This window comes from Cetorhinus maximus, chromosome 31 (assembly GCF_964194155.1).
Source record: "Cetorhinus maximus chromosome 31, sCetMax3.hap1.1, whole genome shotgun sequence".
Classification (NCBI taxonomy): domain Eukaryota; kingdom Metazoa; phylum Chordata; class Chondrichthyes; order Lamniformes; family Cetorhinidae; genus Cetorhinus; species Cetorhinus maximus.
This window is the reverse complement of record NC_135909.1, coordinates 19,846,252-19,866,759: the sequence shown is the minus strand read 5'-3', so window position 1 is coordinate 19,866,759 and position 20,508 is coordinate 19,846,252. Positions and strand designations below refer to the sequence as shown.

The following is a 20,508-nucleotide window of genomic DNA, read 5'->3' as shown; positions in this document are numbered from 1 at the left end:
TATGCCTGTTGTATTGTTACATAAGTTGGGAATCATATATATATATTTCAGTTCCTCATGCTGTTTGTGAGCATGAGATTCATTCTGTATCTGTCAGTGACTGCTACTGTATGAAATTGTGGGATTCAATTGGTATATTTCATTCACTGGTATTGTATGTGGAATTGGATTTATTCTGTGTCTAAGCATGCATGTGTTCGTCTGTGTATGTGCATGTAGACTTCCATTTGTTTTTGTCAGCACCTGTGATTCTATTTGGCTCTTAGACCCTTTCTACAATCTCTCAGTGGTATAATTGGTGTGTCAGAATAATTTTGTATCACTCACACTGAAATATTGTGAGTGAGTGCAGTAAACAGTCTGTGTCTCTCAGCATCTGGCACTGAACATGTGTTTGATAATTGCTCACTGGTACTCTGGTGAGTAGAGGATTCATTGTGTAACCTTCGGTGTCTGGGACTGTTTGTAAGATTGGGTTAATTGTATATAAATTTCGAGCACAGCTAATGTGGTCGGCTTAAGCAAACGATATGTGGGAGTTTTGGCCCAACATTAAATCTGTCACTTTGAACACAATTGGGAAAGATAATGAATCCTTTAATCTCATACTGGATCGGTGTGCAAGTATAACTCAAGTTGTACTAATTGATTTGATCTGTGACATTCAGTCTGATTCTGAGTAAGAACTTTGACATGGATGTAAAATGGAGCTCAGTCTGGAATTGTTACAGTATTTCCACTTGACACTGTGTGAGGATGGAGGATTAGTATGTGATCTATAGCTGAGTTCATATTCATCAAATTAATATTGTATCTTTTAGTTTCATAATAAGGGTGAGTTTCAAACTATAATCTGAACTTCTGTCTCAGGTTATACTAGCTTTCAGGATATCTCAAACTGATAATGTACTTGAGATTTGAACTGGTATCTCAGGTATATGTCAGGACACACTATGGGAATTAATGGTGCAATTTATAAGTCCATGATGTGTGTGAATATTGGGCTGGCAATTAACATGAACCTCAGTGTACATCATTAAGGTTAAGCCTGTAAGCTTGTAACTGGAAATGTGTCAGTTTTATCAGATGTTTAATTTGTAGCGAAGGCAGCACGACTGCAGGATTGACTCAGTGAGAATTTAATAGCGGGTGAGAATTTGGACTGGGATTTATGGACACTCCCATCTGCAGGACTGAGTTTGGGTGACTTGGATACAATGTCTATCTCTCCTGCTCTGTTTGATTCATGGATGGAAAATTACTTTGGAACTATTTATGCTGTCTGAGACTGTGAAACTGATGACTTGTCAGTGTCTCTGTGCTCTGTCAGTGATAATGTACATACTGTGTGTGAGAAGGAGCTGGTGGGAATCTTCATTCTAATTTGGCTGGAGGAAACATCACATTTATTCTGGTTCCTTCAATTATTTGCCTGTTGGTAAAAAGTATATTTTTGAATTCATGTACAGGTGAGGTAGAAGATACTGATTCTATTAGTTTAATCTCTCTATTAATAATCATTATGAATGATCTGGGAAGTCTGGGAAGAGTGCCCTCTGCAGTCCCAATGGCCGGGAAGCAGTCTGGGAAGAGCATCCTCTGCAGTCACCATCGCCGGGAAGCAGTCTGGGAAGAGTGTCCTCTGCAATCACTGTCGTCGAGTGAAAAAACACAAAGAGTGACATCACAGGAAGATCATAAGTTCATTGATTGGTGAGTAACTGCTAGTTTGAACTACCTATTCTAAGTTGATTTCAGATCAAAGGTGACTATTGGGGCCCAGGATCGGAGGTCTAACACTTCAGCTTCAACTCAGCAGAGAGAGTGAGTTCCAGTTGATTTAAAAAGTGTATTTTGATTCTCTATTCTAATTTGCTTTCAGGTGAAAGGTAAATAGCAGAAATATTTTACAGATTGATAAGTTAAAGACCAGTAGGAAATTTAACAACAAATTGAAAAACTAATTAAATAAAATAAAATAGAGATGCAGTGCCAGGCGATGTGTTGCAGCTGTGTGGTGTGGTTGCTGTTGGACCCCATTGTGGTTCCTCATGACCACATCTGTAGCAAATGTTGGTTGCTCGAGAAACTCCGGCTCAGAGTTGATGAGCTAAAGTCTGGGCCTCAGAAACTGCGACACATCAGGGAGGGGGAGAGTTACCTGGACGCTCTGTTTCAGGAGACAGTCATACCCCTTAGATTAACTACCATAAATTCGGCCAGTAGTCAGGGACAGGAGGGTGTGACTATGAGTGAGGCAGGTAGAGGGATCCAGGAAGTAGCACTGCAGGAGCCTCAACCCTTGTCCTTAACCAACAGGTTTGAGATTCTTGCTCCCTGTGTGGATGAGAGTGGGGACTGTAGGGAGGATGAGCAAACTGACCATAGCAACATGGCACAGGGGGCCATTCAAGTGGGGGGAGAAAAGAGAAATGTAGTTGCAATCGGGGATAGTACAGTTAGGGGAATGATACTGTTCTCTTTGGCCGGGATTGAGAGTCCCCAGAATTACAAGTGAATGTGGGGCTCATTCTGAAGCTGACAGTATCTGGAAGTGAGTGTGAGTTTGACTTTAGTTCTGCAGTTATCAGTCTTTGACTACACGTGTACTTCATTCATTCTGCAAGTATCAGTCTCTGGTCCTGTATCCAAATGTTGATTTTTGTTTGTATCTGTCAGTTGTGGGATTGTGTAGGAATGCAGGATGAACTATATGAATATCATTCTCTGATTCTATATCAGTGGGATTCAGTCTGCTTCAATATATCACTTGTGAAATATTAAAAACCAGTGCTTCCTTTCAGTTACCTGTGAAATGCAATATTGTTGCATTCAATCTGTATGTGTCCATCTCTTGTCTTACACGTGGATGTGTTATTTTTTCTGTATCAGTGGTTCCCAGGTAATTTACATGAGAATGAGATTAATTCTAACCCAAACATATGTGAGTGTGGCATTCATTCTTTAGCTGTCCATATCTGGAAATAATTGTGTCAGTGAAGTTGATTTTACTTTTTTCTTCATCTGTTGCTGTCTGTGAATGAGATTTGTCTTATGCCTGTCAGTCGGTGGCACTTTAAATGACTGCTTTTGGTCTATGCCTTATTGTCTTTTTCTGTGTGTAGGCCTGTGGATTTTTTTTTCTGCATGTCAGGGTTTGGTCCCCTGTATAAAGTGGGATTAATGCAGTGTATGTCAGTTTTTGGTGAGTGTGGACATACTTCTGTGTTAGTCATTCTCTCAAACTGAATGTGAGTGTGCATTAATTCAGTTTTCATCAGCATCTGGCAGACCCTGAGGGTGGGAATCATTCAATATCTGTCAGTTTCTGGTATTGTATGTGAATGTGCTGCTCATTCTGTGTCATTACCTTGTAAAGGGTGTGAGTGAGGGGTTTATTTGTACCTGTCACTGTGCAATAACGAATGGGATTATGAACTTCATTCTGTATTTTTCAATCTCTACTCCTCGACGCAAATGTGTTTATTTTTGGCCGTCAGTCTCAGGTACAATAAGAGACTCTGGAATTTATTATACTTTTGCCAGTCTCTGGTAGGGTATGTGACACTGGGCTACATTCTACATCTTTCAGTCAATGGCAATGGATATGAAAGTAGCTTTAATTCTGTATTAGTCAGTCCCTGGGTTGAATGTGGTATTTGGAATTTGTTGTTCTTATGTCTGTCTCTAGATTTTCATGTGAGTTTGGGGTTCATTCTCGATCTATGTGTCTCTGCCATCGAATGCAACTGTGGGAGTTTTCTGTATTGGTACATAACCTGCATCTCAGGCATGATCGACAGGCTACATTCAGTAGTTCTGTGCGAGTTGTGTATTGGTATTAAATTTTTATCTGTGAGAACAAATTGGAGTGATAACATATGCATCAATCTCATACCTGGTCCATTATTTAGTTCCTGCAGTTTGAAAGAAAATGGAATTCATACTTTAATATTCTAGCCTAACACTTAGTGAAATTTTGGAACTGGTATTTAATGTGTAGCTCACTCTACATTCTGAGGTGCTTAGTAGCAATTCATCCTGCATATTACAATAGGGTAAATGTTGTCTGACGTAGTTAATAATTAGTATTTAATTTGTGGCCGAGGTGACACCGTGTATTTAAATCGAATAGTGGCTGTGCTTTTGCCCTGGGATTGATGTATCTAGTCCTCAGGTGTACTGGTTTAAGGTAAACAACTTCTCCCAGCAATGCTCTGTTTGACTCTTATATTGAAAGGGCGACTCTCAATCTTGGGATCTGTGTCGGTCTCTATATGTTTCATTTTGGCCTAAAGAGCTGGCAGTATCTCGATGCTTTGTGAGTGATATTGTACTTACTGGAACCATCAGGCTGCACTTTTCCATGTTTCGAAGAACCATCTGGTTCATTCAATTCTTTCCGTGCACGCAGAAAACATAACTCCTTCACCTGAAGAATAGATGAAGTAGAAGATACAAAAGTGATCAAGGTATTTTTTAAAATAAGTGTTATTATAATGAACAATAAACAAAGCAAAACTATCAGCATATCAGTATCTGAACCCACCACAGTACTGCAGCAATCTGTTTCTGCTTATCTGCTATTTTGAGCGGTTTTACAACAATGTTATGACATTCAGAAACAACCCGTCCTGTGCACAGGTCCTTGAATTAGACTATCCAATGGAGGAGTGACTTTCGCAAGGGTCAGATTCCTATTTGCTGCTCCATTCGAACTAACTGTACACCCGGAAACAAGCAGGTACAGTTTAAAATGTCTCTTTCACACTTCTCACCTGGTGCCTGAAATTGATCTTCTTTGTGTAACTGGAAACATTGTTACTGTGCGGCTATTTCCCCGCCATTCTCTGTCCAATAACAAGGGACAGTGGGAGCCGGAACTAAGCCAGGAAGCTTCACTCGGGTTTGGGGAGAGAAAGCAGCAATGATCTTCAATGGCGAGTTCTTCTCACTCTGTCCAGACACTGCTCGAGAATGGCCTCTCCCTTCCCCCCGCTCACTCCATGTTCCGGGAGCAGCTCGTGTTCCAGGGAGCCCATTAAAAACAGCCGCCGCCTCCGCCTCAGCTGCCCGGACACTCAATGCCAATCTCTGAGCATATCTGCGGACGCGGCTCCAAACCGATGCGCTGCTTTAAGCAGATGCTGTTTGTTCACTTCCCTCTGGGGCGGTGATGTCTCCGATCGCTGCTGAATTAAACCCAATTCCGCTCACTGAGTGAATGACGGTCTCGGCCATTGTTGGGGGAGGGGTTGCGCATGCGCTGTTATCCACATTGTGACGGAACCGCGGACGTGTTAAAACAGAGCATGCGCAGATCGTCCGCAGCGACAATTCAGCTGCTAAAATCAATGGGAATTGTCCCCATTTCACTCTCATCATAGAGAAAACAAAATCTCCGAACCTGTGTCGGCGCGGGGGGCAAGGGGCGTTGGGTGCGAGTGGACGTGTGGCGGTGGTACACTGGTGGGAAAAGGCCGCTTTACAACATCAATTTTAACACAGGAGATTCCCCCAAACAGCTTGTAAAATGCTGGAACCGTGTGTGTATGAGGATGGTGATGTTACTGAGGATGATTCCTGTTTTAGAATAGAATGTGTTTAGGTCGGAATATTACTGAGTGTTAATTATAACGAGAGCATATTTCAAAGCTCCGGGTTTGCGGAAACTCCTGACTGTGAAGCCCGGGTCTGTCCGGGTTTGTGTCTCGGTTCCATTGGTAATAAACGGGTTGAAATTGGCGGTTGCAGAAACTGGAGGAGGAGCTGAAAGATCAGGGGCTGTTCTCTCTCTGTCTGTCACTCCGGCTCTCTCCCCCGTCCCGCTCTCTGTTTAATCTTCATTCTGTCTCCTCCCCTCCCTGCTCTCAAACCGCCTTTTTCACTCAGGTCCGGGCGAGCTGTATAAAAGAGGAAAGTGACACAGCTCGTCTCTCATATTCAGCAGCGATCTGAGTGAAGAATCATCATGTCTGGCAGAGGGAAAGGAGGCAAAGGACTGGGGAAAGGCGGAGCAAAGCGGCACCGCAAAGTGCTTCGTGATAATATCCAGGGCATCACCAAACCAGCAATCCGCCGCCTGGCTCGCCGTGGCGGTGTCAAGCGGATCTCGGGTTTGATCTATGAGGAGACTCGCGGGGTGCTGAAGGTTTTCCTGGAGAATGTGATCAGGGATGCGGTCACCTACACTGAACACGCCAAGCGCAAGACGGTCACTGCCATGGATGTGGTGTACGCTCTGAAACGCCAGGGCCGCACACTCTATGGATTTGGCGGCTGAACAGCTCGACCCTTTCTACCAAACACGCAACAAAGGCTCTTTTCAGAGCCACCCACCACCTCACAGAGAGAGCAGAGACCTGGGAACGGGAGCTGGGATGGGCTGTGATCGGGAATGTTAGTGTCTGAAACAAACAAGATCTCTGAAGAAGAGTCATACAGACTAGAAGGGTTTAACTCTTTTCTCTACACAGATGCTGTCAGACCGACTGAGGTTTCCAGCATTTTCTGTTTATATTTCAGACTTCCAGCATCCGCAGTATTTTTCTTTCATTTTAGTGCATGATTTGTTCCGGGTTTCGGGGGGATGTACTAAGTCCCTCAATTTAATCGTTATTTATTATCCTGGATGGCACATTCTCCACTGACGCTGAAAAGCCGCTCCACTACACATTTTCGAAATGTTTTATTTTAGGTAACACCAGCCGTTCAATGCGTCAGTGGTGTATGAGGTTACAATCAGATCAGCCATGATTTCACTGAATAGGTTCAGGCTCGTGGCTGAGTGGCCTCCTGCTCCGAAACCCAATGTTCGGACGGATGTTCGTGAAGTTACTGACAGGGTTTGGGAAACAGCAGTTTCAGCTCAGCCACTCGGCGACCTGGAATTCCCGCAGTCTGAGCGACTGCAGCCGGACTCTAGCTCTGATTGGTCAGCCTCTTCCTAGTCTAATTCTTAACCAATCGCTGAGTCAGGGAGAAGAAATCGAAAATTATGATTGATTTACTTTTTTTTGCATTCGAAAAGCCCGCCAATTCCAGTGTTGGAAAATGCAAGATAATCTTAATTTTCAGGCAACAATTTTTAATCTCTCACTTTATGATCTGTTATACTGCGCTCCCTGTCACAAGATCTTGGCGCTATTTTCGGAGCTATTTTCAGAATTTGTCATCTCCTTTCAGGAACCGGGATCTGTCAGGCCGGGAATAGCGGGAGAATCGAGCCGGTCACTTTCTCCGCTCATTATCGTCATGAACAGCCCAGAATGAGGGCAATGGGAAGGGATCTGAAGCCCCCAGCACCGGTTCCATTTTATTACCCACTCCAGACCTCTAAGGGAGCGGCGATTTTTAGGATAAAAACAAAAAACTGCGGATGCTGGAAATCCAAAACAAAAATAAAAATACCTGGAAGAACTCAGCAAGTCTGGCAGCATCTGCGGAGAGGATCTGTTGAAGAGTCATAGCGACTCGAAATGTTAACTGTGTTCCTCTCCGCAGATGCTGCCAGAGCTGCTGAGTTTTTCAAGGCATTTTTATTTTTGTTTCGGTGAATTTTAGGGTTGGTTGTGCTGTAGGGAGCAATGGACAGTCCGTCAATTTTTGCCTGCGAAGTCCAGCACTGACTTTCCACAGTTCAAACAACAGACTGGTGTTTCTGTCCAAAAATAAGCAGGTTCATCAGGATGATGCCGGGTTTAAAAATTGTTGGAAGAGGTTAACTGAACAGGAATTTCATTCGGGTAAGGAAATATTGAATTGCAGTGAAATGGTATTTTTAATTTTTAAAAATTGAGGAACAAAGTCTTCTGATATCGAGTCGGTCAACGGCTGGAAATAAAGGCCGAATTTTTGAAATGGGCAATTAAAAACAACTCGACCAATGGGGACCTGAGGTGCCAGGGATTAATTCATTGGTTAGATTTTGGATAAAACTGCCTGGGCGCAAGGCTCCAGCCAATTACTGTTCGGGGCGGTTCCTCTCAGAGTTTAAAAAGGCGGATTGGGCAGCAGACTGTCTTAATAGTTCTTGCATCTCAGGTTGTGGTGAATCTGTTCAGAAAATGGCCAGGACCAAGCAGACAGCGCGCAAATCGACCGGAGGGAAAGCTCCCCGCAAACAGCTGGCGACCAAAGCGGCCCGGAAGAGCGCTCCAGCAACGGGCGGCGTGAAGAAGCCTCATCGCTACAGACCCGGCACTGTGGCTCTGAGGGAGATCCGCCGCTACCAGAAATCCACCGAGCTGCTCATTCGCAAACTGCCCTTCCAGCGCCTGGTGCGAGAGATCGCTCAGGATTTCAAGACAGACCTGCGCTTCCAGAGCTCGGCCGTCATGGCCCTGCAGGAGGCCAGCGAGGCTTACCTGGTGGGGCTCTTTGAGGACACCAACCTGTGCGCCATCCACGCCAAGCGAGTCACCATCATGCCCAAAGACATCCAGCTGGCCCGCCGCATCCGCGGGGAACGCGCCTAAAACCCGGCTTCAGCACCAAGTACAACAAAGGCTCTTTTAAGAGCCAACAGATCGACAAATGAAAGAGCTGCAATCTCCTGTTGTCCACTCCAGGACTTAGACATCGCGAAGATACAATTTGCTCCCTTGCATCAGTTTATTTTTCTTGTCTACAAACCTCTTTTGTGGGATTGATAATCACAGACGATGCAGTTGTAAATTGTAGCGCAGATGGTATATTAATTTCAGCAGAAAATTGGGACTGCGGTCACCTTAGTGCTGTAGGTCACTTCCAATAAAAAGCGGCTGTGAAAATGTATTAAATACTGCGAGCAGACATCAATCCCAAGCAAAGGGTGAGCTGCGGGTTACAAGTCAGTGCTCATGATGTCAATAAAGGCAATGCCTCAAGCAACAAGAGGTGATGACTCCGGTGCACAGACATAGAATCAAAGAATTTGCACAGCACGGGAGGCCATTCGGCCCTTGCGCATGTCTGCATCTGCTCTCCAAATGAGTGTTATGACCTAATGCTACCCCCATCCCCCATTCCTGCACATTTTTTCTATTCAAATAATCATCTAATACCCTCTTGAATGCCTCTATTGAACCTGCCTCCACTACACTTCCAGACAGTGCATTCCAGTCCCGAACCACGCGGGTGGAAATGTAATTTCTCTGTTGATGCGAGTTGGTTGTCCTTGCGGATCATTAGAAACGCTTCACCATTACTGAAATTCGGCACGCGGCAGACAGATAATAGGTCACCCTTTCACAGACTCTGTGAGTGGCTCTGAAAAGAGCCTTTGGCTTATCAGATAAAAGAATGGCCGCTTCACTTGGTCTTCGAGGCCGCAGAGGCGCTGGTTTTCTTGGGCAGAAGCACGGCCTGGATATTAGGCAGCACCCCGCCCTGAGCGATGGTCACCCCTCCCAGCAGCTTGTTGAGCTCCTCGTCGTTGCGGACGGCCAGCTGCAGGTGTCTGGGGATGATGCGGGTCTTCTTGTTGTCCCGGGCCGCGTTACCAGCCAGCTCGAGGATTTCAGCCGTCAGATACTCGAGCACAGCAGCCAGATAGACCGGGGCTCCGGCACCCACACGCTCAGCATAGTTGCCCTTTCTCAGGAGCCTGTGAACACGGCCCACCGGGAACTGCAGTCCAGCCCGGGAGGAGCGAGATCTGGCCTTGGAGCGAGCTTTACCGCCGGTCTTTCCTCTTCCAGACATTTCACAATCTCACAAACACTTTAATAGAGAATGAGGAAATCCTCTCACATTCGCTTCTCTTATAGCTTCGGGAGGAATGGTGCTGCGGGCATTGCTTGATTGGTCACTTTGTGCTGCGTCTCATAATGTTGTTCATATCACCAATCAGATATCTACTGAACTCACCAGTCCGGAGACTTGACGGAGTGAGGGCGGAAAAGACCGGCTCCAAATTTTGAGATTCCAACCGATCTTTTTTTCAAATTTTAAAAGCCCGCCAAATTTGTAAAAAAAAAAGCCAAAAAAGAACGGATCGAACATAGTACTAATTGGATAAAAGCAAAATACAGACGATGCTGGAAATCTGAAACAAAAACAAAAATACCTGGAAAAATTCATCTACGGAGAGGAACACAGTTGACGTTTCGAGTCCTAATTGGAAATGGTTATTCAGTATTTAGTATTCGAATGTTACATTCTCTTCATCTCTCTCTCTCTTTCCCTGGATTACAGTTATTTGTATATTTCAATTTCTGATTTTCTGTCTGGGTTTATGTGTATCTGAAAACAAGTCGAAAATAATGGCGCAAATTTACGGAATGTATTTTTTTAATTCTACATCGATATATTTATAAAACAAGAAATACATTTCATATAGAAAATCCAGTTAATAGTGAACACGGTCTGACGACAAAGTTTCAAAAATGTCCGTCCCTAATGGGACTATTTCACATTTTATCCTAAATTCCGGATTCGCTTTAAGAATCCGGCATCAATTCTAGATAATCTCGATCCGTCATGAAACCTTCTAAGCAGCCGGCTGAAAGTGCCATTTACATCGTTCTGCTGATAGACGGGAAATTGTAGATATTTGGGACAGCCAAAATTGAACATGCTTGGAGTAAATTTGCCAGCGTCGAGACTGAAGCTTGCTGCACAACCGGTGCTAATAGGAAATCAACTGATCGATTATTGAGGCGAAACTTGAACCGAATTGGAACCTGAGGCATTTGCGTTATATTCGCTCTCTCTCCAAAACCAGGGACAGGGGTCGAATATGACGCGTCTTAAAACAATCGCTTCGTGAGCGGCAAGTCATTAATTTATGGGACATCATGAACGAAGCCCAACAATTGAACGAGTTAAATCTACGTTACCGAGAATCTGATTGAAACGTGATCAAAATAATAATTTCAAAATTCGAAATTCTCCATAGTAAAATCATAACTTATAACTAAAGAAATCATATAGCTTTTTCAGAGAGATTGTGGGTGGCTCTTAAAAGAGCCGTTGTGTTGTGAATGTGTTTTTCAGTCAGTTCGGGGGTCTTACTTGGAGCTGGTGTACTTGGTCACCGCCTTTGTCCCTTCCGACACGGCGTGCTTGGCCAGTTCCCCGGGCAGCAGCAGGCGCACGGCGGTCTGGATCTCCCGGGAGCTGATGGTGCTGCGCTTGTTGTAATGGGCCAGGCGGGAAGCCTCACCCGCGATGCGCTCGAAAATATCGCTCACGAACGAGTTCATGATGCTCATGGCCTTGGAGGAGATGCCGGTGTCGGGGTGAACCTGCTTCATCACTTTGTAGATGTAGATGGCGTAACTCTCCTTCCGCGACTTTCGCCGCTTCTTGCCGCCCTTCACTACCGGTTTCTTTAAGGCTTTCTTGCCTCCCTTCTTGGGAGCTGGTTTCTTCTCATCAACCATCGTCACTTTCAGACGCAGAATAAAACGAACCACTTCCGAGCGCCGATTAAATAGACAGTCTGACAGACCAATGCTAATGAGGAATGGGGAAGCGATGATTCTGATTGGACATTTCATAAAATACAACAGCCACTTATTTTGTACTTTTCTCTGTTTGCATTTTTAAAGTGGCCAATCAAATTTCGACTTCTCCACCAATCATTAGCCCTTTTACGACAATCAGGAAATATATTCTATCAGGATTCTCTCTAGTCCCAGTTTCTCAGTTTGTGAAGATACACCGGGAATTGTTGTCTGGCTGTCGGTGCGAGGGGCCTTTCTCCACAGAGGGACTGCACGGAAATGCGGGATTCCTCCCGGAACTCTTGTAACTTGTGCGACTTACTCACTGGGATATTGTGTATGTGTGTGTGAGTGGTAGGGGGTTGGAGTATCGGGAGTGAAATTTGTTCTTGAGGCTGTGGTCCGCTGGAACAAACACTCACACAGTCATAAAAACAAAAAACTACTGCGGATGCTGGAAATCCAAAACAAAAACAGAATTACCTGCAAAAACTCAGCAGGTCTGGCAGCATCGGCGGAGAAGAAAAGAGTTGACGTTTCGAGTCCTCATGACCCTTCAACAGAACAGAGTCATGACTCTTCAACTCACGCACACACATTATTAAAGAATGGGAGTTTCAGAATGATTCCCAAATTTACATTCAGGACCATTGAACTATATTAAAATAATCCCATAATCAAACCATGTATGATATCCTGACAGGTATAGAAAGAATCTTCCATCCACAGCCACACGTGTTACCAGTGACTGACAAATACAGCCAGAGTCCTACATGTAAACTCAGTACCAGAGGCTGAGTAATACAGGATTAATTACACATATACACAGAAATAAAGACAAAAACATCCCCACACAGACACTCTACCAGAGACTAAGAGATAGAAAATGAATTTCCAGTACCACTGAACAATTCAGGTTGAGTCCCAAAAGCTCAATCTGTACCAGAGCCTGATAGATACAGAAAGAATGCCTTACAAACAGGCCAAAGCTTCACAGTTACATTGTCAGACATCAATTACCAAAGACTGGCAGTTACTTAAGGAGAAAACACTCACAGTATCACGAAGTGGTAAATACGGAGTCAATTCCACAGTCACACATCACAAAGTCCAACAGATATGGAATGAAACTCTCACATGTACAGTGTCAAAGACTGACATGCAAATTTCACATTCAAATGTCATACTAATAGAATGGAAATTTGAGAATGAATCACATACTCACATTCAGGTTCATGAATCACAGATAAAGATTGAATCACACATTCACATCGCTTGCCAGGTGCCAACAGACATACAATTGATCCCAGCTTTATATATAGTACCAGAGACTGACTGGTGCAGAATACACCTGAATCTCACATCGAGCAGAATAGATGGACTGATGCATTAAACCTTCAGAAATAGGAGCTGGACTTGGCTATTTGGCCATTCGACCTCCTCCATCATTCATTCAGACAGATGTTCTACCTCAACTCCACTTTGCCGCACTCTCCTTATATCCCTAGTATCCAAAATCAATTGACCTCTGTCTGGAACATACTCAATGGCTGAGCTTCCAAATCTCTCTGGGGTGGAGAATTCCAAAGAATCTCAACACTTTCAGTGAAGACATTTCTCCTCATATCATTCCAAAATGGCCAATGCTGTGATCTGAGATGGTGACCACATGTTGTAGATTCCGGAGCCAGGAGAACCATTTTCTTAGCATCTACCCTGACAAGCCGCTTAAGAGTTTTATTTGTTTCATTTAGATAACCTGTATTCTTCTAAAATCCAGGGAATATAGACCTAGTCTCCTCAATCTCCCCTCATAAGAAATCCACTTGTCACAGAAACCAAGCTAGTGAACAATTATTGCCCTCCCTCTAAAGCAACTATGCCCTTCCTTATGTAAGGAGACCAAACTGCACACAGTACTCCAGGTGTAGCCTTAATTGTGCCCTGGATAAATGGAAGATTTTTCACTCCTGTAATTCAAACCTTTGGAACAAATGTGAACATAACACTTCCCTTCCTATCTGCTTGCTGTACTTGCAGTTTTACTTTCTGTAATTCATGTACAAGGACACCCAGCTCCCTCTGAGTGCAAACGTGTTCCAGTCTCACATTCAAACATGTTCTTTTTTCCCCCTTCAAAACTGGGCCCACCCACACTACCATATTGTATTCTATCTGCCATGTTCTTGACAACTCAGACAACCTGTCTAAATGCCTTAGCAGGTTTTTTGTGTCCTCACAGATTAATTTTCCACCAATTTTGTATCATCAACAAACTTGAATATGTTCCATTCAGTACCCAACTAAATCATCAATATATGTTGTAAGTAACTGATGGCTGTGTTTTATCAAGAGTAAGTTAGAGCCTGCCAATCCGAAAATTCCTGTTTATTCCGACACTGTTTTCTGTCCATTTACTAATCCTTGATCCATGCTAATGTTTGATCCCCAATCACATGTTCTAATTTTGTGTAATAAACTCCTGTGTGGGATCTTTGCAAATTGCTGAGCAAAATTACACCCCCCTCAGATTGCAAGGCCCTGTGTTACCAAAACAAAAGGAGAACCTTAAATACACATTAAATGACAAAGAGATCAGACAAACAGTACCCACTTGTAAGATCTTGCATGAATCCCAATATTGTACCCATACTACAGACTGAACTATGCATTACATACCACTCCCCCAACCTCAGAGTGTCTACAAGCTAGATGATGTATCAGATTGTGTGATATACAGACATTCAGGGTTGTGTTGACAGAGATGGAATTTTAATCCAAAACTCTGACATAATAACTGATTAATACCCACAGCTATTAACTCCAGTTGAAACACATTTTATATTAAACATAAGTCAGGCTTACACTCATGCTACATAGATTAGAATCTCGCAATTGTTACAGCAGAGGGAGGCCACTCAGCCCATCGTATCTGTGCCAGCTCTCTGCAAGAGCAGCTCAGCTGCTCACATATTCTTCCCCGCAGGCCTGTTTAATTTTCCTTTTGTTCTTTTTCTATTTTTCTTTGTGCAGTGAGCTCAACTTATCTATTCACATGCACACAATTGATTCTATTTATGGACAGCGGTCATATCCATTCGACATCCATCCTTTCCCGAGGTTAATAGGCCCAGCTATTCTAAGCCAGTGCTGATTACTGATGAGGTTTCAACTGCAACATGGATAACTCTATATTGGGATTCATGTATCTGCCATCCCCTTCTCCATTACCCTTTACACTCCCTGATAGCAGGTTTAGTTGCCCTGAGCTGTGTCTGGTACCTATCCCAAAATTCTCCTACTGCAGTATAACTGCTTTCATTGGATTTGCCTCAGCAAATGAGGAAGGATCTACCTTGGTTTGTTTGGTTTTAAACACCACTTTTCAAATTCACTCTCCCAGCGAGAAGCCTGATCTACTAAGGATGTAAATCAGAAATTCAGACTTGTATTCTACCTGATTTCCAGGCATTGAAATTAATTTCCAGCCAGATTCCTGTTTTGCACGACCCAGTGGGGAATCTCCTCACTCACAACACAAGGTGAGATAATTACAGGTCTAACGAGCAGTTGACAAGTCTGACTTTTTAAACATTTATGTGTATAAAGATTGCTAAATATTTTAAAAAAAGATTGTCAATCTGATATGAAAATGTGAACTTAACGCTGAAGTGGAGAAATTTTCAGGTAGACCCAATTCTGCAAACATCTAGAGAGTTAGTAATCACTGGTCCCAGAGATGTAGAGATACAGAATGAATCTGACATTCACACAGTACCACAGACCAAGAAACACAGAAAAATCTTACAGCCAAAAACTGATAGGGACAAAATGAATCCTTCATTTCTGCAAAGCATCAGGCACTGAGTTAGAAAATGGCTTCAACGCTTACACAGGGTACCAGAGTCCATCAGAAACAAAATGATTTGCAAGCTTCCATAAAGTACCACTGATTGAGAGAGAATTGATCCCACTCATACCAATACTATCCATTGAGGCAAATTCTACATTGTCAGTCTTTGGTGCCGAATGTGACAGTGGGGTTACTTCTGTCAAAAATTGCAAGAGATGGACCTATTGAGAATGAATTACACACTTTGAATCAGTACCAGAGACTGACCGATACAGACTGAATTTCACACTCCCATTCAGCAAAGGATGTTGACAGGTACAGAGTTAATCTCACATTCACACACAGTATCAGATATTGACAGTGAATGAGAAGTTCAGACTCAGAGATAGTACCACAGGCTGAAAGACATAGAATCAATACAACTCTGACCTACAATGACATGGACTGACAAATAAAGAATCTCATTCACATACAGTTACAGAGATTGACATGTACAGAATAAATCCAATACTTTTCGTGGCCGAGAGAAACATATGCTGATTTAATTCCGCACTGTCTTATAGTCCCAAGGAGCCAATAATTTCACTTACATGCACCAATAACGGACAGATGCACAATGAGCCTCAGGATATCAAGTGAATCCAACACTGAGACATGGTCCCATCAAGTCACAGACACAGAAGAAATCCAGCCCTCGCACACTGTACCACGGCCTTCCAAACAGTGAAGGAACCCCACTCTCACACACAGAATCAGGGAGTGAATAAATCCCACAATCACAGACTTTACCAAAGCCTCACAATTCCTGAGGGAACCCCACATTACCGTACAGTCCCTCGCACCGACTGCCAGGCGACATTTCCTGGTGTATCTTTACACACTGAGAAATTCCGCCTGGAGAGGGTCTTTGTAAAAAGTATTTCCTGATTGCAGTAAGGAGGCCTATGATTGGTGGAGAAAGCTAAATATGATTGGTCGATTTCTCTATCCAATCAAATAAATCACAAATTAAGAACTTGTTTTCTTTTAAAAATGTCCAATAAGAATTGTTGTTTTCTCATTCCTCATTAGCATATATCTGTCAGACTGTCTATTTAATGAGCGGACGGAAGGGGTTTGGTTTATTTCTGTGTCTGAAATTGAGATTGAAGATGGTTGAAGAGAAGAAGAAACCAGTTGCTAAGAAGGGCGCCAAGAAAGCGGTGAATAAGCCGTCAGGAAAGGGCGGCAAGAAGCGGCGAAAGTCGAGGAAGGAGAGTTACGCCATCTACATCTACAAAGTGATGAAGCAGGTTCATCCCGACACCGGCATCTCCTCTAAGGCCATGAGCATCATGAACTCGTTCGTGAGCGATATTTTCGAGCGCATCGCGGGTGAGGCTTCCCGCCTGGCCCATTACAACAAGCGCAGCACCATCAGCTCCCGGGAGATCCAGACCGCCGTGCGCCTGCTGCTGCCCGGGGAACTGGCCAAGCACGCCGTGTCGGAAGGGACAAAGGCGGTGACCAAGTACACCAGCTCCAAGTAAAACCCCCGAACGGACTGAAAAACACATTCACAACACAAAGGCTCTTTTAAGAGCCACTCACAATCTCTACTAAGGAGCTGCACCCGACATCTTCCTACTGGATTATTATAATATAAAATAACTTCCACTGCTGTTAGTGTCTCCTGTCCTGTAACCCAGACACTAACCCTTTAATTAGCTCATCGGCCTTCGCTTTGTGCTGAAAGCGGTTATTCTGTTATCACAGCCTTTAAGTGGCCTCATTAGCTGCTGTTTTCAACTTTAATTGTCCCTTCCCCCAATTCCTGAAACAGTTACTGAGTCATTTTATTAATTTTCCGCAGGGTAACAGCCGGAGTGGGATTATTACAGAGCGGAATAAGAACAGTCTGAGGACTCGATCAGCTCCCTCTTTACAGCGAAGGGTGTTCGGTTCAGAGTGAAGTCTGAACGGAATGTTTCACTCCTGGGAAAGCGGTGACCCGGGATTGATTCCCTCCCGGGACAGTTAGAAAGCGACAGGAGAATGAACCACATTTAAACAAAATGATAAAACCCGCGCCTGCGATTGGTGATGACACGAGTTGAATAAAACCAAATAAAGAGAAGGGATTTGAAATCTCAGACCAAAGACGACATTTACTTTAATCCGCTTCTTTCCCGCAGTGAAATTGGCGGGCTTTTTAAAATGGACATTTTTCTGGTTCTGACGGTTATTTGCAAATCCCGCCCTTTTCTGCTTCCATTTATCTGATTGGTGAAGAATATAGGCAAATAAGTGGATTGAACAGAGACCAATGAGACGAGTTTTCAGTTTATAAGAACAGTAAACGCTGGAGAAATTGTTCATTTTTTTGCCGAATTGTTTGTGAGGTTGTGGAAATGTCTGGAAGAGGAAAGACCGGCGGTAAAGTTCGCTCCAAGGCCAAGTCTCGCTCCTCCCGGGCTGGACTGCAGTTCCCGGTGGGCCGTGTTCACAGGCTCCTGAGAAAGGGCAACTATGCTGAGCGTGTGGGTGCCGGAGCCCCGGTCTATCTGGCTGCTGTGCTCGAGTATCTGACGGCTGAAATCCTCGAGCTGGCTGGTAACGCGGCCCGGGACAACAAGAAGACCCGCATCATCCCCAGACACCTGCAGCTGGCCGTCCGCAACGACGAGGAGCTCAACAAGCTGCTGGGAGGGGTGACCATCGCTCAGGGCGGGGTGCTACCTAACATCCAGGCCGTGCTTCTGCCCAAGAAAACCAGCGCCGCTGCGGGCTCGAAGACCAAGTGAAGCGGCCATTCTTTAATCTAATAACCCAAAGGCTCTTTTCAGAGCCACTCACAGAGTCTGTGAAAGGGTGAACTATTGTCTGTCCGCGGCCGGACCAAATTTGTAAGTGATTCTGGACCAATAATGGCGAAGGAAGAACTCGCACAACGTTTGAGAAGTATTTAGTTGAGCCCTCGAAACGACATAACTAAAAGTACTACGGGCTAAGTGCTGGAGAATAGAATTAGAATAGATAGGTGCTTGATGATCGGCACGGTTACGATGGGCCTGTTTCTGTGCTGTATAACGCTATGACCTCTCTAGTGCAACAACATCCTTCCTATACGGGCAGATGAGATTTTCCCAGGCTGCTGTGGAAGGCAAGGGAGGAGATTGCAGGCACCCTGTTATTAATTTTCAAATCTTTGACCACAGGAGAGGTGAAAGGACTGGAGGACAGCTAATGGTTTCCATTATTCAAAAAGGGGGCTAGGGATAAACCAAAGAACTATAGGCCAGTCACTCTTAACATCAGTGGTAGGGAAACTTATGAAAAAGATTCTGAGGGACACAATTAATTTCCACTTGGAGAGGCAAGGATTAATCAAGGATAGTCAGTCCGGCACGGACACGAGCGGCCTGTTTATTTGCTGTATAACTGACTAAAAACAACCATCAAAAATATCTGCGCACTGGAGGGTTACTCTCGGACAATCGCTTCATGTTCATAGTGTAACCTTATAATAACAATGAGTATTGACTTACAAACCGTACCTCACCCTGTGCCGCAATTCGTTGGAAAAAAATCCTTGGCCTAAAATATTCGCAGACATAACCTGAGCTGCAATTGATAACTGCATCATCTGTATTCTCTCAATTCTACAACCGCTATGTCGACAAGACAAATAAACCGGTGCAAGGGAGAATAAATTTTATCTTCGAGTTGTTTAAGTGCTGGAGTGTTTAACAGGAGATCGCAGCTCTTTCATTTGTCGATTTAGTGGCTCTTAAAAGAGCCTTTGTTGTACTTGGTGCTGAAGCCGGGTTTTAGGCGCGTTCCCCGCGGATGCGGCGGGCCAGCTGGATGTCTTTGGGCATGATGGTGACTCGCTTGGCGTGGATGGCGCACAGGTTGGTGTCCTCAAAGAGCCCCACCAGGTAAGCCTCGCTGGCCTCCTGCAGGGCCATGACGGCCGAGCTCTGGAAGCGCAGGTCTGTCTTGAAGTCCTGAGCGATCTCTCGCACCAGGCGCTGGAAGGGCAGTTTGCGGATGAGCAGCTCGGTGGATTTCTGGTAGCGGCGGATCTCCCTCAGAGCCACAGTGCCGGGTCTGTAGCGATGAGGCTTTTTCACTCCGCCCGTGGCTGGAGCGCTCTTCCGGGCCGCTTTGGTAGCCAGCTGTTTGCGGGGAGCTTTCCCTCCGGTCGATTTGCGCGCTGTCTGCTTGGTCCTGGCCATTTCCTGAACAGATTCACAACAGGCTGAGATACAAGAACTATTAATGCAGTCCGCTCTACAATCCGCCTTTTTAAACTCTGTGAGGAACCGCCCCGAACAGTAATTGGCTGCAGCCATACGCCCAGGCAGTTTGATCCAAAATCTAACCAATGAATTAATCCCTGGCAACTCAGGTCCCCATTGGTCGAGTTGTTTTTAATTGGCCATTTCAAAAATTCCGCCAATTGTTTGCAGCCGATTCCCGTCTCGAGAATATGCTTCGTTCTTCCCTTTTTTGTAAATTAAAATACAATTTTTCACTCTCACTCGCTATTTCCTAACCCCAATGAAATTCCAGTTCATGTGATCTGTCCCGGCAATTTTTAAACCAGGTATCATCCTGGTGAATCTGCTCATTTTTAGACAGAAACACCAGTCTGTTGTTTGAACTGTGTAAAGACAGTGCTGAATTTCCGAGGCAAAAATTGAAGGACTGTCCATTGCTCCCTACAGCACAACTAACCCTCGAAATCAAAAAAATAAAAAATAAAAAAAAAACCCTCGAAATCGCCGCTCACTTCGAGGAATGGAATGGGAAATAAAATAGAAACGGTGCTGGGGGCATCAGACCCCTTCCCATTGCCCTCATTCTGGGCTGTTCATGCCGATAAAGAGCGGCTCGAATTTCCGTTATTCCCAGTCTAAGTCTACACGAACATACGTGCGAATATTTGGATTAGGAGCAGGAGGAGGCCACTCAGCCCATCAAGCCTGCCTCGCCTGATCCTGATATGATTGTAACCTCAAATCCACTGACGGATTGAACGGCTGGTGTCAGAGGAACCGCCAGATCCTGTCATTACTACCTGACTAATTATTCATTTAAAACAGAACCTATCGAAAATATGAGGCAGTGGAGAGGCCTTTCAGCGTCAGTGCAGAATGGGCCATCCGGGTAAATAAACCATTAAAAAGATTCTCAGTACATTCCCGTCCAGAACAAATCAGGCACTAACATTCCAGATCA

The 20,508-nt window shown here is 44.4% G+C and overlaps 3 protein-coding genes across 3 annotated transcripts in view; 2 read left to right on the top strand and 1 right to left on the bottom strand.

The window, feature by feature from the left end:
- Positions 1-20,508, top strand: part of LOC144670314 (histone H2B-like) — a 1,149,071-nt gene that overhangs the window by 968,491 nt on the left and 160,072 nt on the right. The gene's annotated exons all lie outside the window — the stretch shown is intronic.
- Positions 10,931-11,372, bottom strand: LOC144670400 (histone H2B 1.1-like). The gene has a single exon (XM_078532884.1). The coding sequence runs from the start codon at positions 11,364-11,366 to the stop codon at positions 10,992-10,994; it is 375 nt and encodes a 124-aa protein (XP_078389010.1). The 5' UTR covers positions 11,367-11,372; the 3' UTR covers positions 10,931-10,991.
- LOC144670377 (histone H2B-like) lies at positions 16,357-16,816 on the top strand. Its single transcript, XM_078532857.1, has one exon. The coding sequence runs from the start codon at positions 16,380-16,382 to the stop codon at positions 16,809-16,811; it is 432 nt and encodes a 143-aa protein (XP_078388983.1). The 5' UTR covers positions 16,357-16,379; the 3' UTR covers positions 16,812-16,816.

Bases quoted from the DNA above. Each gene is read 5' to 3' on its own strand.
- LOC144670400 (XM_078532884.1), bottom strand. From the start codon at position 11,366: ATGGTTGATGAGAAGAAACCAGCTCCCAAGAAGGGAGGCAAGAAAGCC.
- LOC144670377 (XM_078532857.1), top strand. From the start codon at position 16,380: ATGAGCGGACGGAAGGGGTTTGGTTTATTTCTGTGTCTGAAATTGAGA.